Source organism: Stegostoma tigrinum, chromosome 26, assembly GCF_030684315.1.
Source record: "Stegostoma tigrinum isolate sSteTig4 chromosome 26, sSteTig4.hap1, whole genome shotgun sequence".
Classification (NCBI taxonomy): Eukaryota; Metazoa; Chordata; class Chondrichthyes; order Orectolobiformes; family Stegostomatidae; genus Stegostoma; species Stegostoma tigrinum.
This window is the reverse complement of record NC_081379.1, coordinates 5,297,509-5,310,728: the sequence shown is the minus strand read 5'-3', so window position 1 is coordinate 5,310,728 and position 13,220 is coordinate 5,297,509. Positions and strand designations below refer to the sequence as shown.

General features: G+C 38.1%; 1 protein-coding gene across 3 annotated transcripts in view; it reads right to left on the bottom strand.

Moving 5' to 3' along the window:
* The window catches only part of chfr (checkpoint with forkhead and ring finger domains, E3 ubiquitin protein ligase), a 61,097-nt gene that overhangs the window by 2,576 nt on the left and 45,301 nt on the right, over positions 1-13,220 (bottom strand). For 2 of the 3 annotated variants that reach the window (XM_048555758.2, XM_048555760.2), the window contains one exon: positions 2,119-12,257. The exons of the other annotated variant lie outside the window; for it this stretch is intronic. In XM_048555758.2, coding sequence (XP_048411715.1) covers positions 12,215-12,257 — 43 coding nt within the window. In that variant the 3' untranslated portion in view covers positions 2,119-12,214. Of the gene's footprint in view, positions 1-2,118; positions 12,258-13,220 lie in introns of those variants that run through there. 3 annotated transcript variants of the gene reach the window in all.

The window sequence follows — 13,220 nt, the reverse complement described above, 5'->3', positions numbered from 1 at the left end:
TGTGTACAAGCGATAGGTAAACAATTAGGTAATAGCAGATGTTTTCCTTCACTTTAACATATCCAGAGATTTGAAGAAAATGATAACTAGTTTTTATCTTTTGCTATCTTGTATAAAATGGATAAACAGAGTTTGAGAAATTGGATTTGAAGCACATTAAATATTTGTGTAAAGACAGAGAAGATTGCAACATATGACAATTTAAATTTTCAGCTTTCACAGTAATGCATTGAGCCCATTTCTTCCACAGGTTTCCGGTTGTCTCAATAGTGGACATTGAGAGCATCACTGTCAACAGTAGTTTTTCATAGAATGCCAACAGTGTGGAAACAGGCCCTTTGGCCCAACAAGTCCACGCCGACCCTCACAGCATCCCACTTTAGACCCATCCCCCTATGACCCAACTAATCTACATGTCTCTGAACGCTATACAGGCAACTTCACTTGGCCAAACCACTTAATCTGCACATCGGAGTACCCAGAGGAAACCCACACAGACACAGGGAGAATGTGCAAACTCCACACAGACAGCTGCCCAGTATATAAACAGTTTTTTTTATTCCAATAATTTTGGCAATAAAGGCAGGTTTAACATTTGGAAAGAGGAGAATATAATTTGAAGTGAGTCCAAGAGCCATAAACAGTTTCTGATTAGTCACCTTTGTCCACAATTTCCAAAGAACCGCAAGACTGCAGCACACTTAGAAACTCCTCATTCTGTCACCTCACCTGGAAGCAGTGTTCGAAGTTCTGATAAAACTTAAAACAGTTGTGGAAATGAAGGAATACAGACCGAAAGGAACAGAAGCCAATAGACTGAGCTAAACTAAATTAGCAAACAACCAACAACGTCACAATGATGCCACCCAGAAACTGGGAGGAGTGGCACCTCATATTCCACCTTGGGGCCCTACAGCCCAATAGCCTAAAATGTGAATTATTATCAATTTCAAAATCTCCCCACCCCAGCCTCATCCCATGACCAACCCTCCTCGACCTGACACAACCTGTCCCTCTTCTCTCTCAACTATCCGCTCCTCCCACCTCACTGATCAATCCCCACCACTCCCTACCTGCACTCACCTATCACCATCCCACCTACCTTCCCCAGCCCGACCCTCCCTCCTATTTATTTCTGAGCTCCCCTCCCCCATTTCTGAAGGAGGGTCTCAAACCAAAATGTCAACTTTCCTGCTCTGTTGTTGTCTGGCTTGCTGTATTCGTCCAGCTCTACACTTACATCAACAACATACAGCACTCCACATACAAATTATTCTGTGAAGATGTTTTGCCTGACTTACCTAGTGGACCTATAAAGATGAACACTAATAAGTTTGTCTTGTGGAATCCCTAAATGCAGAAAGAAGCCATTCAACCCATCAAGACTGCAACAACCCACTGAAGAGAGCATCCCACCCATACTAGCCCCCTACCATAACTTGATAACTCTGATCAACCATTCTCCATAACTTGGTTATATTGTATCCTGGACCACACGTGCCAGCCACATGATTTGAAGGCCAAGCTAGTCTACATCCGAAATCAAAGTACACCCTACAATCACCCACTCACAAAAGAGTCTTTAGTCAGAGGGTTACATTTCACAGATGTTTGCTTAGTTGACCATGCTGGAGGGATTACTATCTGAATGCCCTGAAGATATTAAAAAAATGAAATGATATTAAAAAGATGAAATGAAATAAGATGAGATGAGATTTCGGATGTAGACTAGCTTGGCCTTTAAATCATGTGGCTGGCACGTGTGGTCCAGAATACAATATAACCAAGTTATGGAGAATGGTTGATCAGAGTTATCAAGTTATGGTAGGGGGCTAGTATGGGTGGGATGCTCTCTTCAGTGGGTTGTTGCAGTCTTGATGGGTCGAATGGCTTCTTTCTGCATTTAGGGATTCCACAAGACAAACTTATTAGTGTTCATCTTTATAGGTCCACTAGGTAAGTCAGGCAAAACATCTTCACAGAATAATTTGTATGTGGAGTGCTGTATGTTGTTGATGTAAGTGTAGAGCTGGACGAATACAGCAAGCCAGACAACAACAGAGCAGGAAAGTTGACATTTTGGTTTGAGACCCTCCTTCAGAAATGGGGGAGGGGAGCTCAGAAAATGAGATGCAGCCTCTGCAATAATGGCTATTTCTCATGAGGTGAGGCACCATACAGAACACACTTGAACACAAAATACACCACATTATGTCTGAAAAGGCAGTGAAAATAGGTTCAATAATCATTTTCAAAAGAAAGTTTGATGCATATACTTCAAAAGAGAAACTGAGGGTTTATAGAGTAAGAACAGGGGACTGTAATTAAGTGGATAGCTATTGAAGAACCAGCACAGGTACGGTGGTCATATGGCCTCCTGTACTGTAAGGATCTATGAAAATACCAACACAAATGAAGTCAATCAGGGAGGTCGCACCAGATTTTCTGCTTGATTTTGACCACTGATCTTTCGAATGATGGTGCACCAACCTTAGATGCCTATATCCTGCACTAAACTATCATTTGGAACATATCAACCAGCCTGGAAACAAACTGAAAGAAAGACATATCCAAAGTCTGTTGTATGAAGCTTGCTGCCTTTATTATATAAATTCCAGGATTGAGGATTGTCTGTTTCATGGGTACTTACAGAAACAGAAGTCGCACTAGTCATTGAAATAGAGCAGTAAGAGAATAATTTTGTCTTTAAATGATCACAACATGTTTCACAAGTTTTGAAAGAAGTGAAATGTCACAATGCTAATGTTGAACCAATTGAGGTCATTTGCAAATGGTGGATTTATGCATTTAAAAGAATGCAGTTTTAATGTTTAACCAAAGATTAACACAAATTAAATCTGAGCAGAATTCATTATTTTTGGGAGTTTGTCAATAATCAACACCCAAGGTATTCCAGGCTGAAACCAGTGCTCTTTCTTGCTTTTATCCAGCGCTTTTATCCAAATGTACATAGTGACACTTATTTTTATTGAGAAAAAAAGCCACTGTCTCAGCTAAATTTTTGACATTAATATTTTTGAATTTATCATTTGCTGCAGAACCAAAAGAGGATCTGTGCTTCACCTTCAGTTTGAATTTGCTTTTAGGAGGAACAAAAATAAACCAGGTGGTGTACAGTTATTATTACCATCAGGGATGCAAGCTACTTAGTATTGTTAAACTATCTGCAGCCTTGGCCAATAAAAAAATTGTTACGCCTTTGAAACAGTTACATTGACTGCATGATTGTGAGAAAAGAATATGGCTGTGATGGGTTCTTAAACCAGTAGCAGAGAAATCAAGTGCTTTCAGAGATTCCAGCATCATATCCAGAGATAAAGACAACCAAAATGTTTAACTCAACTTCCTTTGGTTGGAATTAAAATGTTAAGAAGCCAACACAGAAAAATATTGGATTTGTCAATTTTAACCCTACACAGTTATGATATCATACCATGTATTGTTCTGATTTCCTCTGACATAGTCAGCTGATTCCAGTTTAAACAACCATGTCAGAAGAAAAATGCAACACAGGATTTAAGATAAGCAATAAACACAGCAATTTATTGAGGCATAAAGTTTGAAAAACTGCAGCCAAAAGCTTATTTGCAATTCCAAGACTGTCAGAATTGTGCTCAGAAATAAATTGACGCAGTAACACATAGTATAGATTTATAGAACACATATCTCCGAGATTGGAATTAAGTCAGATGTGAGTCCCTTTGGAATTGCTGGCCCACATTATTAACCATGCACACTGTCATTGATACAGCTAGTACAAAGGAAATAAATTGCACAATCTTGCTCATTTAAATGATTGCTTTAATTCCAAATTCAAAGGGGGAACTTAAAATTGAAATCTTAATTTGTCTGCCCACACATGCAATTAGGTCAAATTACAGGTCCTTTTATACCAGTTAAATAGGGATTCCATTGTCACAAGCACATACAACCCAATTAAGTGAACCAAAAGACCAGCTATGATCAGGATTAAATGCTTAAAAATCGGGACATGGGTTTTGGTGGGATGATAAAAATAAAACAAAATTCAAATTAGCCCTTCTCAATTTCAGATTTTTAAGTCTAAAGTTACTTTAATGTTAATTTTTTCAGTCAATTGTTAAATCACAGATGAATACAGATTATTTTGAGTTCATACGTATGCAGACACCATCCTAACTTGACACCGCATTCACTATCATGGTCAAAATCTTGTGTCAGCCTCTCTACCAGCATGGAGCATTTACACATGAACTGCAGTGGAAGGCAGCAGCTCGCCTCACCTTCAAGGGCGCATTCAGAAGGGCAATAAATACCCAAATTCCATGAATTAATAAAAACAAAAAACTAAATACAATCTCCCTCAAAACTGGCATTGCTTCCAGAAGGACTAACTACCAGTTCTCAAAGCATGTTTCATGCAACTTTGCAAACAGGTCAATTTCAGAATTGGTGGATATTGCCAAATTTGGCAGTAGGGGGAGGGGGTGGAATACATATAATACGGAGGAAGGCCTTAATAGTGGACATATAGTTGTTAAATAAATTTGGATTTGGTTAAAGCCGAGGTGTACACTTGGAAGAACAAAAAGAACTCAGGACTCATTGAAAATTAAGCATCCAACATGGGTAATGGAGCAGAAAAAACTGAGTATAGGTGTACGAATCATTAGAAGTGGCAACACATTAATAATGCCATAAATGAAATAAACATACCAAGCATTGGGGTTCATATCTACAAGATAACATTGAAAATTAGAAAAATTATGTTAAACCTGTATGGAATTTTGGCTACACTTATACATTTTTCTGTGAACAGTTCTGGTTTCCATTTTATACAAAGACTATAGAAGCACAAAAGAAGGTAAAAAAGTGACTTAGAAATGTGAGGTGACATCCATCAGGAAAGACTGAATAAGTTGGCTCTCTTCAGAAAACAAAAGATTGAGGTGTGACCTGATACAAAGCCATTTGACATCAAGGAAGAGGCTTGACAGAGGCGACATGAACAGGATTTTTCCATATGTAGTCTCCAAAACAAGGGGCTGTCAACAGAAAATAGTCACTAATAAATCCAATTGGGAATTCAGGGGAAAATCCAGAGCCACCACAAGCAGAGGTTGAGGGGAATAGCAGACATATTTAAGAGGAAATCGAGAGAGGGAAAGGAATAGAAAGTTACATTGAAGGGATTAGACGAAGGCTGAGAGAAGGCTCATTTGAAGCAAAAACAATTTGGACCTACTAATAGATCATTTGGCCTCTTTCAGTGCTCTAACTTTGTAACTTTTCTAACCAATGACGTTGCATTGGAAACCAGTTTGAAAGATAAAGGCATAGATTCCTCCAAAATGGTAAGCTAAGACTATGTAATTTAACTGAACTAGTAAGAGCAATTCTACTCTAAACAATTACAAATCGTGAAGCTCTCTAACAAAAGAATGGAAAAAGGAGAGTCAACAGAAGCTATATTATTGAGAAAATGGTTTATAAATCTTCAGCAAAATCTAAAGCAACAACTGGCACAGCATCTAGGGGAAGAAACCAATTGGACAAGAAAGCTTTTATTCAATTTCATCCCATCAAACAATGAGCAAAATTGAATGAGGGCAGTAACTCATTTGGTTCAATCACAGTGTTCCAAACCCAGGTCAGTCATATCAAAGTCACACCACAGGGTTTACAATTGAAGTAGCACTAATTGTCAGTATCATTTGATAGACATTTCCAGACCAAGACACAGAAGCATCTACTCCCAATTCCATGAGGCTCAACTGGTATACAAATTAAATAAATTATGTCCAAAAGAAAATTCTGTTGTGGTTGTAACTGAATCATGTAATAGCTACTTCAGCAATCACCTCTTTGTACCAACCTAGAGTCAAACAGAATTAAAGCAATTGTTTATTACATTCCTGCTTTTCTGTGATCTTTTCACTAAACATCCCAGATATCATACTGTGTTTAACATACCGAAAGCTTCAAAAGGTTTCTTAATTTATTTTTATTAATTTCAACATACCCAGTTTAAAAATAATGTTTTCTGCTTCGGTGGTTGAGGCTGAAATGACTGTTGTCAAGAAGTGAGGAAATTTGGAAGGCCAAAGGGGATGGATTACGTCACTAGACAAAGAACAAAAGTTCAACACTTCTTTATTTCAAGACTAGCTGAAATTTTAGAGAGGATAGGATGATTCATTGCTTTCATTGGCTACAAACTCCCTCGGTAGTTGTGGGAAATGAAGTTTTGATCTTATCTGCTACAAACATTTACTTTTCGTAAAGGGAAAAGTTGCATAGTAAGTTAATACAGATCCTAACAGCAGTTGAGATATGCCAGATCATTTACATGTTAGTGCTCTTGATTTCATTAATTTTATAATCCTCTGACATCCTAAAGAGCACCACAGGCAAAGGAGGACTTTTGATTTGTGCTTAGTGCTACAAAGCAGACAGACAATGTCAGTGATGTACCTGTAATCTCTTGGAATGTTTTTCCAAGTTAGAGACACAACATAAACATTAGCAGCTGTTGCTGGCTGCTAGTATTAGAGATGCTTTGGGAGCAGATCTCGGACATTTAAGACAAAGATAGATAAGTTCTTGATTGTCAAGGAAATCAAGGGTAGATCAAGGGTTACAGGCAGAAAGTGGGAGAATGGGGTTGAAAAACTTATCAGCTGAGACTGAATGGCAGAGCAGACTCGATGGGCCAAATGACCTACCTAACTTCTGCCCATGTGCGCTATGGTCTTATAACTAGTGCTTGCTACCGAGATACTGCAAAAGAAACAATTATGAAAAATCAGCTATGACAGGAACAAAACATTGTAAATCTTCTTTTTGCTTTGGTTTCGAGTACCACTGTGGAATTCCATAAACCAACAGGGAAAACACCACTTAGAAGCACTGATTCAGAACTTTAAAAATATACAAAATAATACAATATTGCATGGATTGAGCTGTTAGTTACAATGCCTACTTTAAATAAAGCTGCTTGTAGCAGCAGGGATATATAGTTGTATTCATTGTGGAACTTTAGATTAATGTTGAACATTGCACTGAAACATGGGCTTGGATTATGTGTGTTGACCACCAGAGCAATGTTTGAGATGCCAATTTGTGGGATACATCCCATATTCTATTTTACATTCCTTTCACCAAATCTCATCAAGCAGGCCAGCTGGTGACAAAATCTCTGCTGTTTGTGAGATCTTTCTGCTGGCAATCCTGCTTGCACAGAACAGTGACCATATAGGAAATGTTGTGCATTGTTGCAAAGCATTTGTATATTCTGACAACATAATAAAGTACTGCATAGATGAAAAGAATAAGAAAACGTGCATGTGACACAAGATTTGCCACGTTTGGCGATATTCCTGGATATTTAACAGTCACAGCACAGTCTTCTTTCAGAGTTTGGATTACATAAATCTAATTCTAATCACAAACAGCTCCTTCAATCCAGGAACCTTCCTTTTGTTTAGAGCATGCAAAATCTGAAACGTATGCCTACTACTTAACTTCACTGATCAACAAAATCAGAAATGGAATATTGGAGGTATGCAGAAAATGGCAGATGACAAAATCCTGGAAACACTCAGCAGGTCACTCATCATTCCTGGAGAAAGAAAGATACAATGTTTCGGGTCAGTAAAGCTTCAAACAATGTTTTTTGATTTATTTGTTTCTATTTCAGATTTCCAGCTTCTGCAACACCTCTGATTTGTTGAGGCAAGTTATGTTACATGCATGTTCTCTTCCCTGGATTGCTGTGGACTTGCAGCATTTTGTAAAAACTTCAGGGATACAAACCATGTACCCTAAAATGAAATGTTTTCTCTATACTTTTTTCCACATTTCCTAAAAATCTTAAATCTGAAGGAGAGGAATATGCAGGGATGTGGGGAGGGGAGGGGTCGGGAGTGGCACAAGGTGAATTCCCCCTAAAAACAGCAGAACAGACATTATGGGGTAAAAATGTCCTTCTGCTGTATTCCAGTTTCCTCGTTTTTTAAACCTGTTAAATCTCCCTATCTCTTTAAAGATGACTGTGAACAAGCTTTCACAAGAGTTTCACAGGAAAATATGCAAGCTGTAAAACCCATGAGACCAAGCAATCTGCAACTCAATGGGGATTAAATGATTGCTCTGAAGTCCAGTTCAAAACAGACTTTACACATTAATCAAATGTACAGCAAGGCGTTATAACTATTACTACTTATTCAGACTGCTTTCAATCAGCATAAAACACATTTTTTCCAAGCAACAGTCATCAGTTTAGCAGTGTCAATGTAGCATCGAAAAATTATTGCAGAGATTTGAGATTTCCTAAACCTCTCTGGAGCCGTGCCTTAGAATCACTAACCCTGTCACCCACAATTCAAAATCCAGCCCAGGTCCATAAATCCAACTTGGTAAATAAGTGTGATACTACTGAATAACAGATGAGGAAAGTGCCAGCAGTTATCCAAATGGATGCAATGTTAGGCCAGCTAGGTTATTTGGTGATGGCCTCAGTGGGAAGATATGATTAACTCAGTAGGAACTGCATAACGTGGGCAGGAGCTCCAACTTACGCAAATAAGATGGAGATCCACCAGACTTCATGGAATCATTACCTAGCTTCATAGCAGTTTTCTAGACAGGAAAGGTAAGGTGTCCAAAATCAAAGGGAACATGGACAAAGAACATACACCCCTAACAAAACAATGAGGAGGACAGCAGTAAACTATAGGAGGACACAGATTGAATGAACTGGGAATACAGATGGTAGGTGACATTTCACGCATAGAAGTGTTCAATGATATATTTGGAAGGAAGACAAGTGGTATTAAAGAAAATGGAACAGTTTATTATGGAGCCCTGAAAGAGAATGCAAGTTTCACATGGGCAAATATTTGTGAAGTTCAGTAGGTTGTTAAAAATGCCAATGGGGTTTTGGGCTTTATAATGACAGGCACAGGATACCAAATCTGGGCACTGTGCTCTAGCAAGGACAAAGCCTTATAGGGTGCAGGTAAGATTCACTACAAAAGTACCAGGGAAGAACAAATACTTATGTGGGGAAACTTTGCCTGTCTTTAGAAGAAATTTGGACAAAAGCATATTAAATGCGTACTTAAAATAAGACAAGATCTATTTATAGAGTTGAGTTTCTAGAGATCACAGGTTTCAGGTAATTGATTAAAGGTAAGAAGCGAGCAGAGAATTTCTTACAAATAAACACGGAATGTTATGGTGCCCTGATACATGCAGCCTGAAAGAATGGGTAAAACAGATTCAACAGAAACAAACTTTCGAAAGAGGCTAGATAAATACTTGAAAGTGAAATGTGCTTGGCTGTGGAGAAACAGCAGAGGAGTGAGGCTAACTGGACTGTCCTTTCAAAAGATCTCGCACAAGGATGATGGTATAAATAAACTTGTTCAGTCTAATATGATTATATGTTGTTTAAAGAAAAAAAGAGATCACTTCAATCCATTTGCATACATCTCTTTCAAAGCTCAGTTTCCAAGGGAATAGGCTGGATTCTATACTCCCTACCAAAGACAATGTATGCCAATTGGTGGAAAGTGAAAACCAACTTAAAACTTGGAAAAATTCATATTAAAATTGTCAATAGTGAAATAGTCTAGGTTCCATCAAGTTTTGCTTAAAATTATAGCAGTCTTAAATCAGACTGTAACGCAGCTATAAAATGTTCACACAAAATGGAACATTCCAGTGGTAAAACACTTGCTCATCTCAAATGATAAAAATACTCAATAGCAATTACAATTTATCCAAATAAAGTGCTTGTACCGGAGACCTAAACTAAGACATGGTTCACCAAGAAGCAACTGTTCCAGAGCAGCACCTCGAGCACTGAACCCGGTTTCTTTTCTGGCTTTTTCTCCCATTAATAAAACATTTATTTATCCCAATAATAATTTACAGATGAAACTGTACTTTAGATTGTTAAAATAAATTATAAACCAGTCTTCATTCCCTGATCCCTAGATTTAGATACAGATCCAAAGGAAATACTTTATTTCCTTGAAAATTGGGACAGCTGTCTAGACTTAAAGTGTTGAATAATGGCTTAAAATTTGCAGCACAGAAACAGCCATTTGGCTTCACTGATCTAAATAAGTGGTCATGCGCCGTAAATTCCATTTACTATCACCAAAAGTTATTTCCTTTTCCTTCTCATGTGCCTATCAATGTAAATGCTTCTATACTGTATTCATTTCATCGCAAGTAGTCCACATGATAGTACATTTCACACTCCCACTACACTCTGGATGAAAGCAGGTGGAAGTTATAATGCACACCTTGCCTAGCAAAAGAAAAATCGGAAATACTGAAAAGTAACTTCCTTTCTCCACCTCAATTTTCTTCCAATATCTCCAGAAATCTCCTCGCTGAATCAAAGATCCACATCTCACTCAGATGATTACTTTTTAATTGAAGACCAGATATCAAGTTAGCAGACTGGCCCAGCATGAAATGGATCGTACTGAACCTCCAGTACTGTCTTAACTGGACTACGAACCAGCAACATGTCAGTGAACAGCAGACACTTTGTCCAGAGTTTTTGAAATCAAGTGCAAAACCCTCCCTTCAGTCTCATACAAAAATCAGCTAACGCTATGAACTGGAAATCTAGCCTGGGACATTACTGCCTTTAGGGTTCAGTGCCTCACAATGAATTTATCCATTTAAGTTCCAGTTGATTGTGCCCATCCACTCTTAGTTTGAACTGCAATGATTTTACTCACACAGAAGATTCACAGCCCCCCCACACTCCAAGAAAAACACCTTATATCCAAAAGTACCCAAGCCACTCAAGTCAGGAAGGTTTCAGTACAGGGCTTCATTCCTGGGTTGTTGCAAATCTTAAAATTAGATTCAGGCTGTTCAGGAGAGGAATTAGGAAGGTTTTGTTTCCCCCACACGAGGGGTAGTATAAATCAAAATTTCCTGAAACCATAGAATTTACAATACCAGATTTTTTTTGATTGGGTAATGTAATCAAGATTCTAAAGCAAAGGCAAACATATAGATTGGAGCTGATCAGCCATGATTTCTCAAAATATTAGAGGAGATTTGATGGCCTAAATGACCTTATCCTATGCCTAAATGTTCTTAATGCCTTGATGTTTGATAAGGAGCAAAATACAAGTCAGCTAGCATTCCTACAGCTGATGTTGCAAAGGTAGTTTCAGGATTGTCTGTTAAGCTCCCAGAGTCAAATTGCCTATTGGCACCCAGTAATATAGCCTCCTCAAATGGAGAACGGTCCTTTGATCTGCATAGAACAGTGACTCAAGTGAAGAACCTCAAAAGAGGCGGCAAGAAAATCTGATAACAACTTCCAATGTTGGAGCAATCCCTGAAAAAATGAAAACTAAATCATTCCAAACGATAAGGCGTGACACTTATTTTTATGAGAAGATTTTGTTTCATCTAATCAACATATTCTAAACCAGCAACCATCACATATACCTGAGACATTTAGCTGCTGGCCCCAGGCCCTTTCAAAAAACCAACACTGCATTAGAAGGAAGTATGCAGTTGAAAGTAAAGGCAGGCTTTCAGTATAAAAACTTAAGGAAGTCTTTCACTTCAGATGCATCTTACTGTAATTTAAATGGTACAATGCTTAACTTCTTAAAAATATTGTTCACTTTAAGGTCAGCTGAGCAAGAAATGCTTCAGAATGTAGAGAATTTTACATTGCAACTCAGTTTCTTCCATGGTCAAGTCACTGAGTTTCCCCAGACAACTGTCCCTCAAAAGCACTTTTTGAGAAATGTTTCAGCTCCAGTTGTTCTAAGGCTTCAATAAAAAAACTATACTCCTACATTGACTGCACAGCAGTAACAAAAGAACATCAAGAATAATCAATTTTATGTGGAAAATGTAATATTACAGCAGTATACAGCAGAGCAAATATTTGCAGGTCTTGCTCTGAAACTGTGCGCACTTTTAAATATAGAATTTTTAAAAAATATCAAAGCACAAGATTTCCACCAAATGGCAGAGAAGGAGATGTACTCTCTCCCAAATGGTTAATCTTGGTTTCAACTTTTTGTCATAATAAACTTGACAACGACCCCTAGACCTCAAAAGGTTGATTGTATAAAAAAATTCCTAAAGACGACTTTTGAAGTTCAAAGTCACTCTAACTTCATCACCAGGGGCTATATGGCTCTGTTGTTCAGAATCTTCAGTTCTTGAAACGCGTTTGCTCACAGATGTGGTTAAATTTCCTGGAAGAAAGAAAGTTAGTAGCAAGATTTCCTTCATTTGACTTATTTCAAAACACACTTTTCATTCTCAAAACTAATTCCAATTCATGATACATGAAGAATCAATTCATATGTACAAGTCCTGTGCAACTTTGTATATAGTTGATGCACGTAACAACTTGCATCTGTAGTGTCTTTAGTGATTTACAATGTTCAAGGCATTGCATCAAACAACATTTAATAGTTAGCCACAAAGACAGGCTATAGGACAGGTGACGTAAAGCTTGGTCAAAAGTGTTTTAAGAAGTGTCTTAAAGGAGGAGAGAGGTGAAGAGATTTAAGGAAGCAATCACATGGTTTGGGTTTTAGGCACCGCAGTCAACCATGGCATGAAGAAAATTGGAGGTGCATAAAAGGCCAGTTGGGATATTTAGGGTTAAAGTATAGAACAGTAAAATACAACCAAATTCAAATTGTTTATTAAAAGGAATTCTTGGCTTCAACTGGAAGGGCTGAGAATTCACATATGAGTTGCCAATTCGAAACATTAGAGAAGCCAATAGTTTTCAGATTAGTCTCAGATGACACATTAGCATTTATTGCTGTTTCAAATTTAGTTTTTAAAGAAACATCCCTCAGCAAAGAGGGCATTTGGATCATTCTCTGCAGCAAATCCATATCTAACCAGACACTTGCTCTGGTTTGGTGAAACCGAGGCCCTAAATGAACAGGCCACAAAAGAGGACCCTCGCAGCTGCAAACAGGTTCCCTGAAGTCAGTATCTTTATGCTGATTAGAAACAGGTTCTCAAAACAAACAGCCTTTTCATAATATACTGACTGGTACATGGCGCAACCACCATTTGGGAATAACACATCTGCTGACTTGAGTAATGCCACTGGGCATTTACTAACTTCTGGATGTGAGTTTGCTCGCTGAGCTGGAAGGTTAGTTTTCAGACGTTTCATCACCATTCTAGGTAAC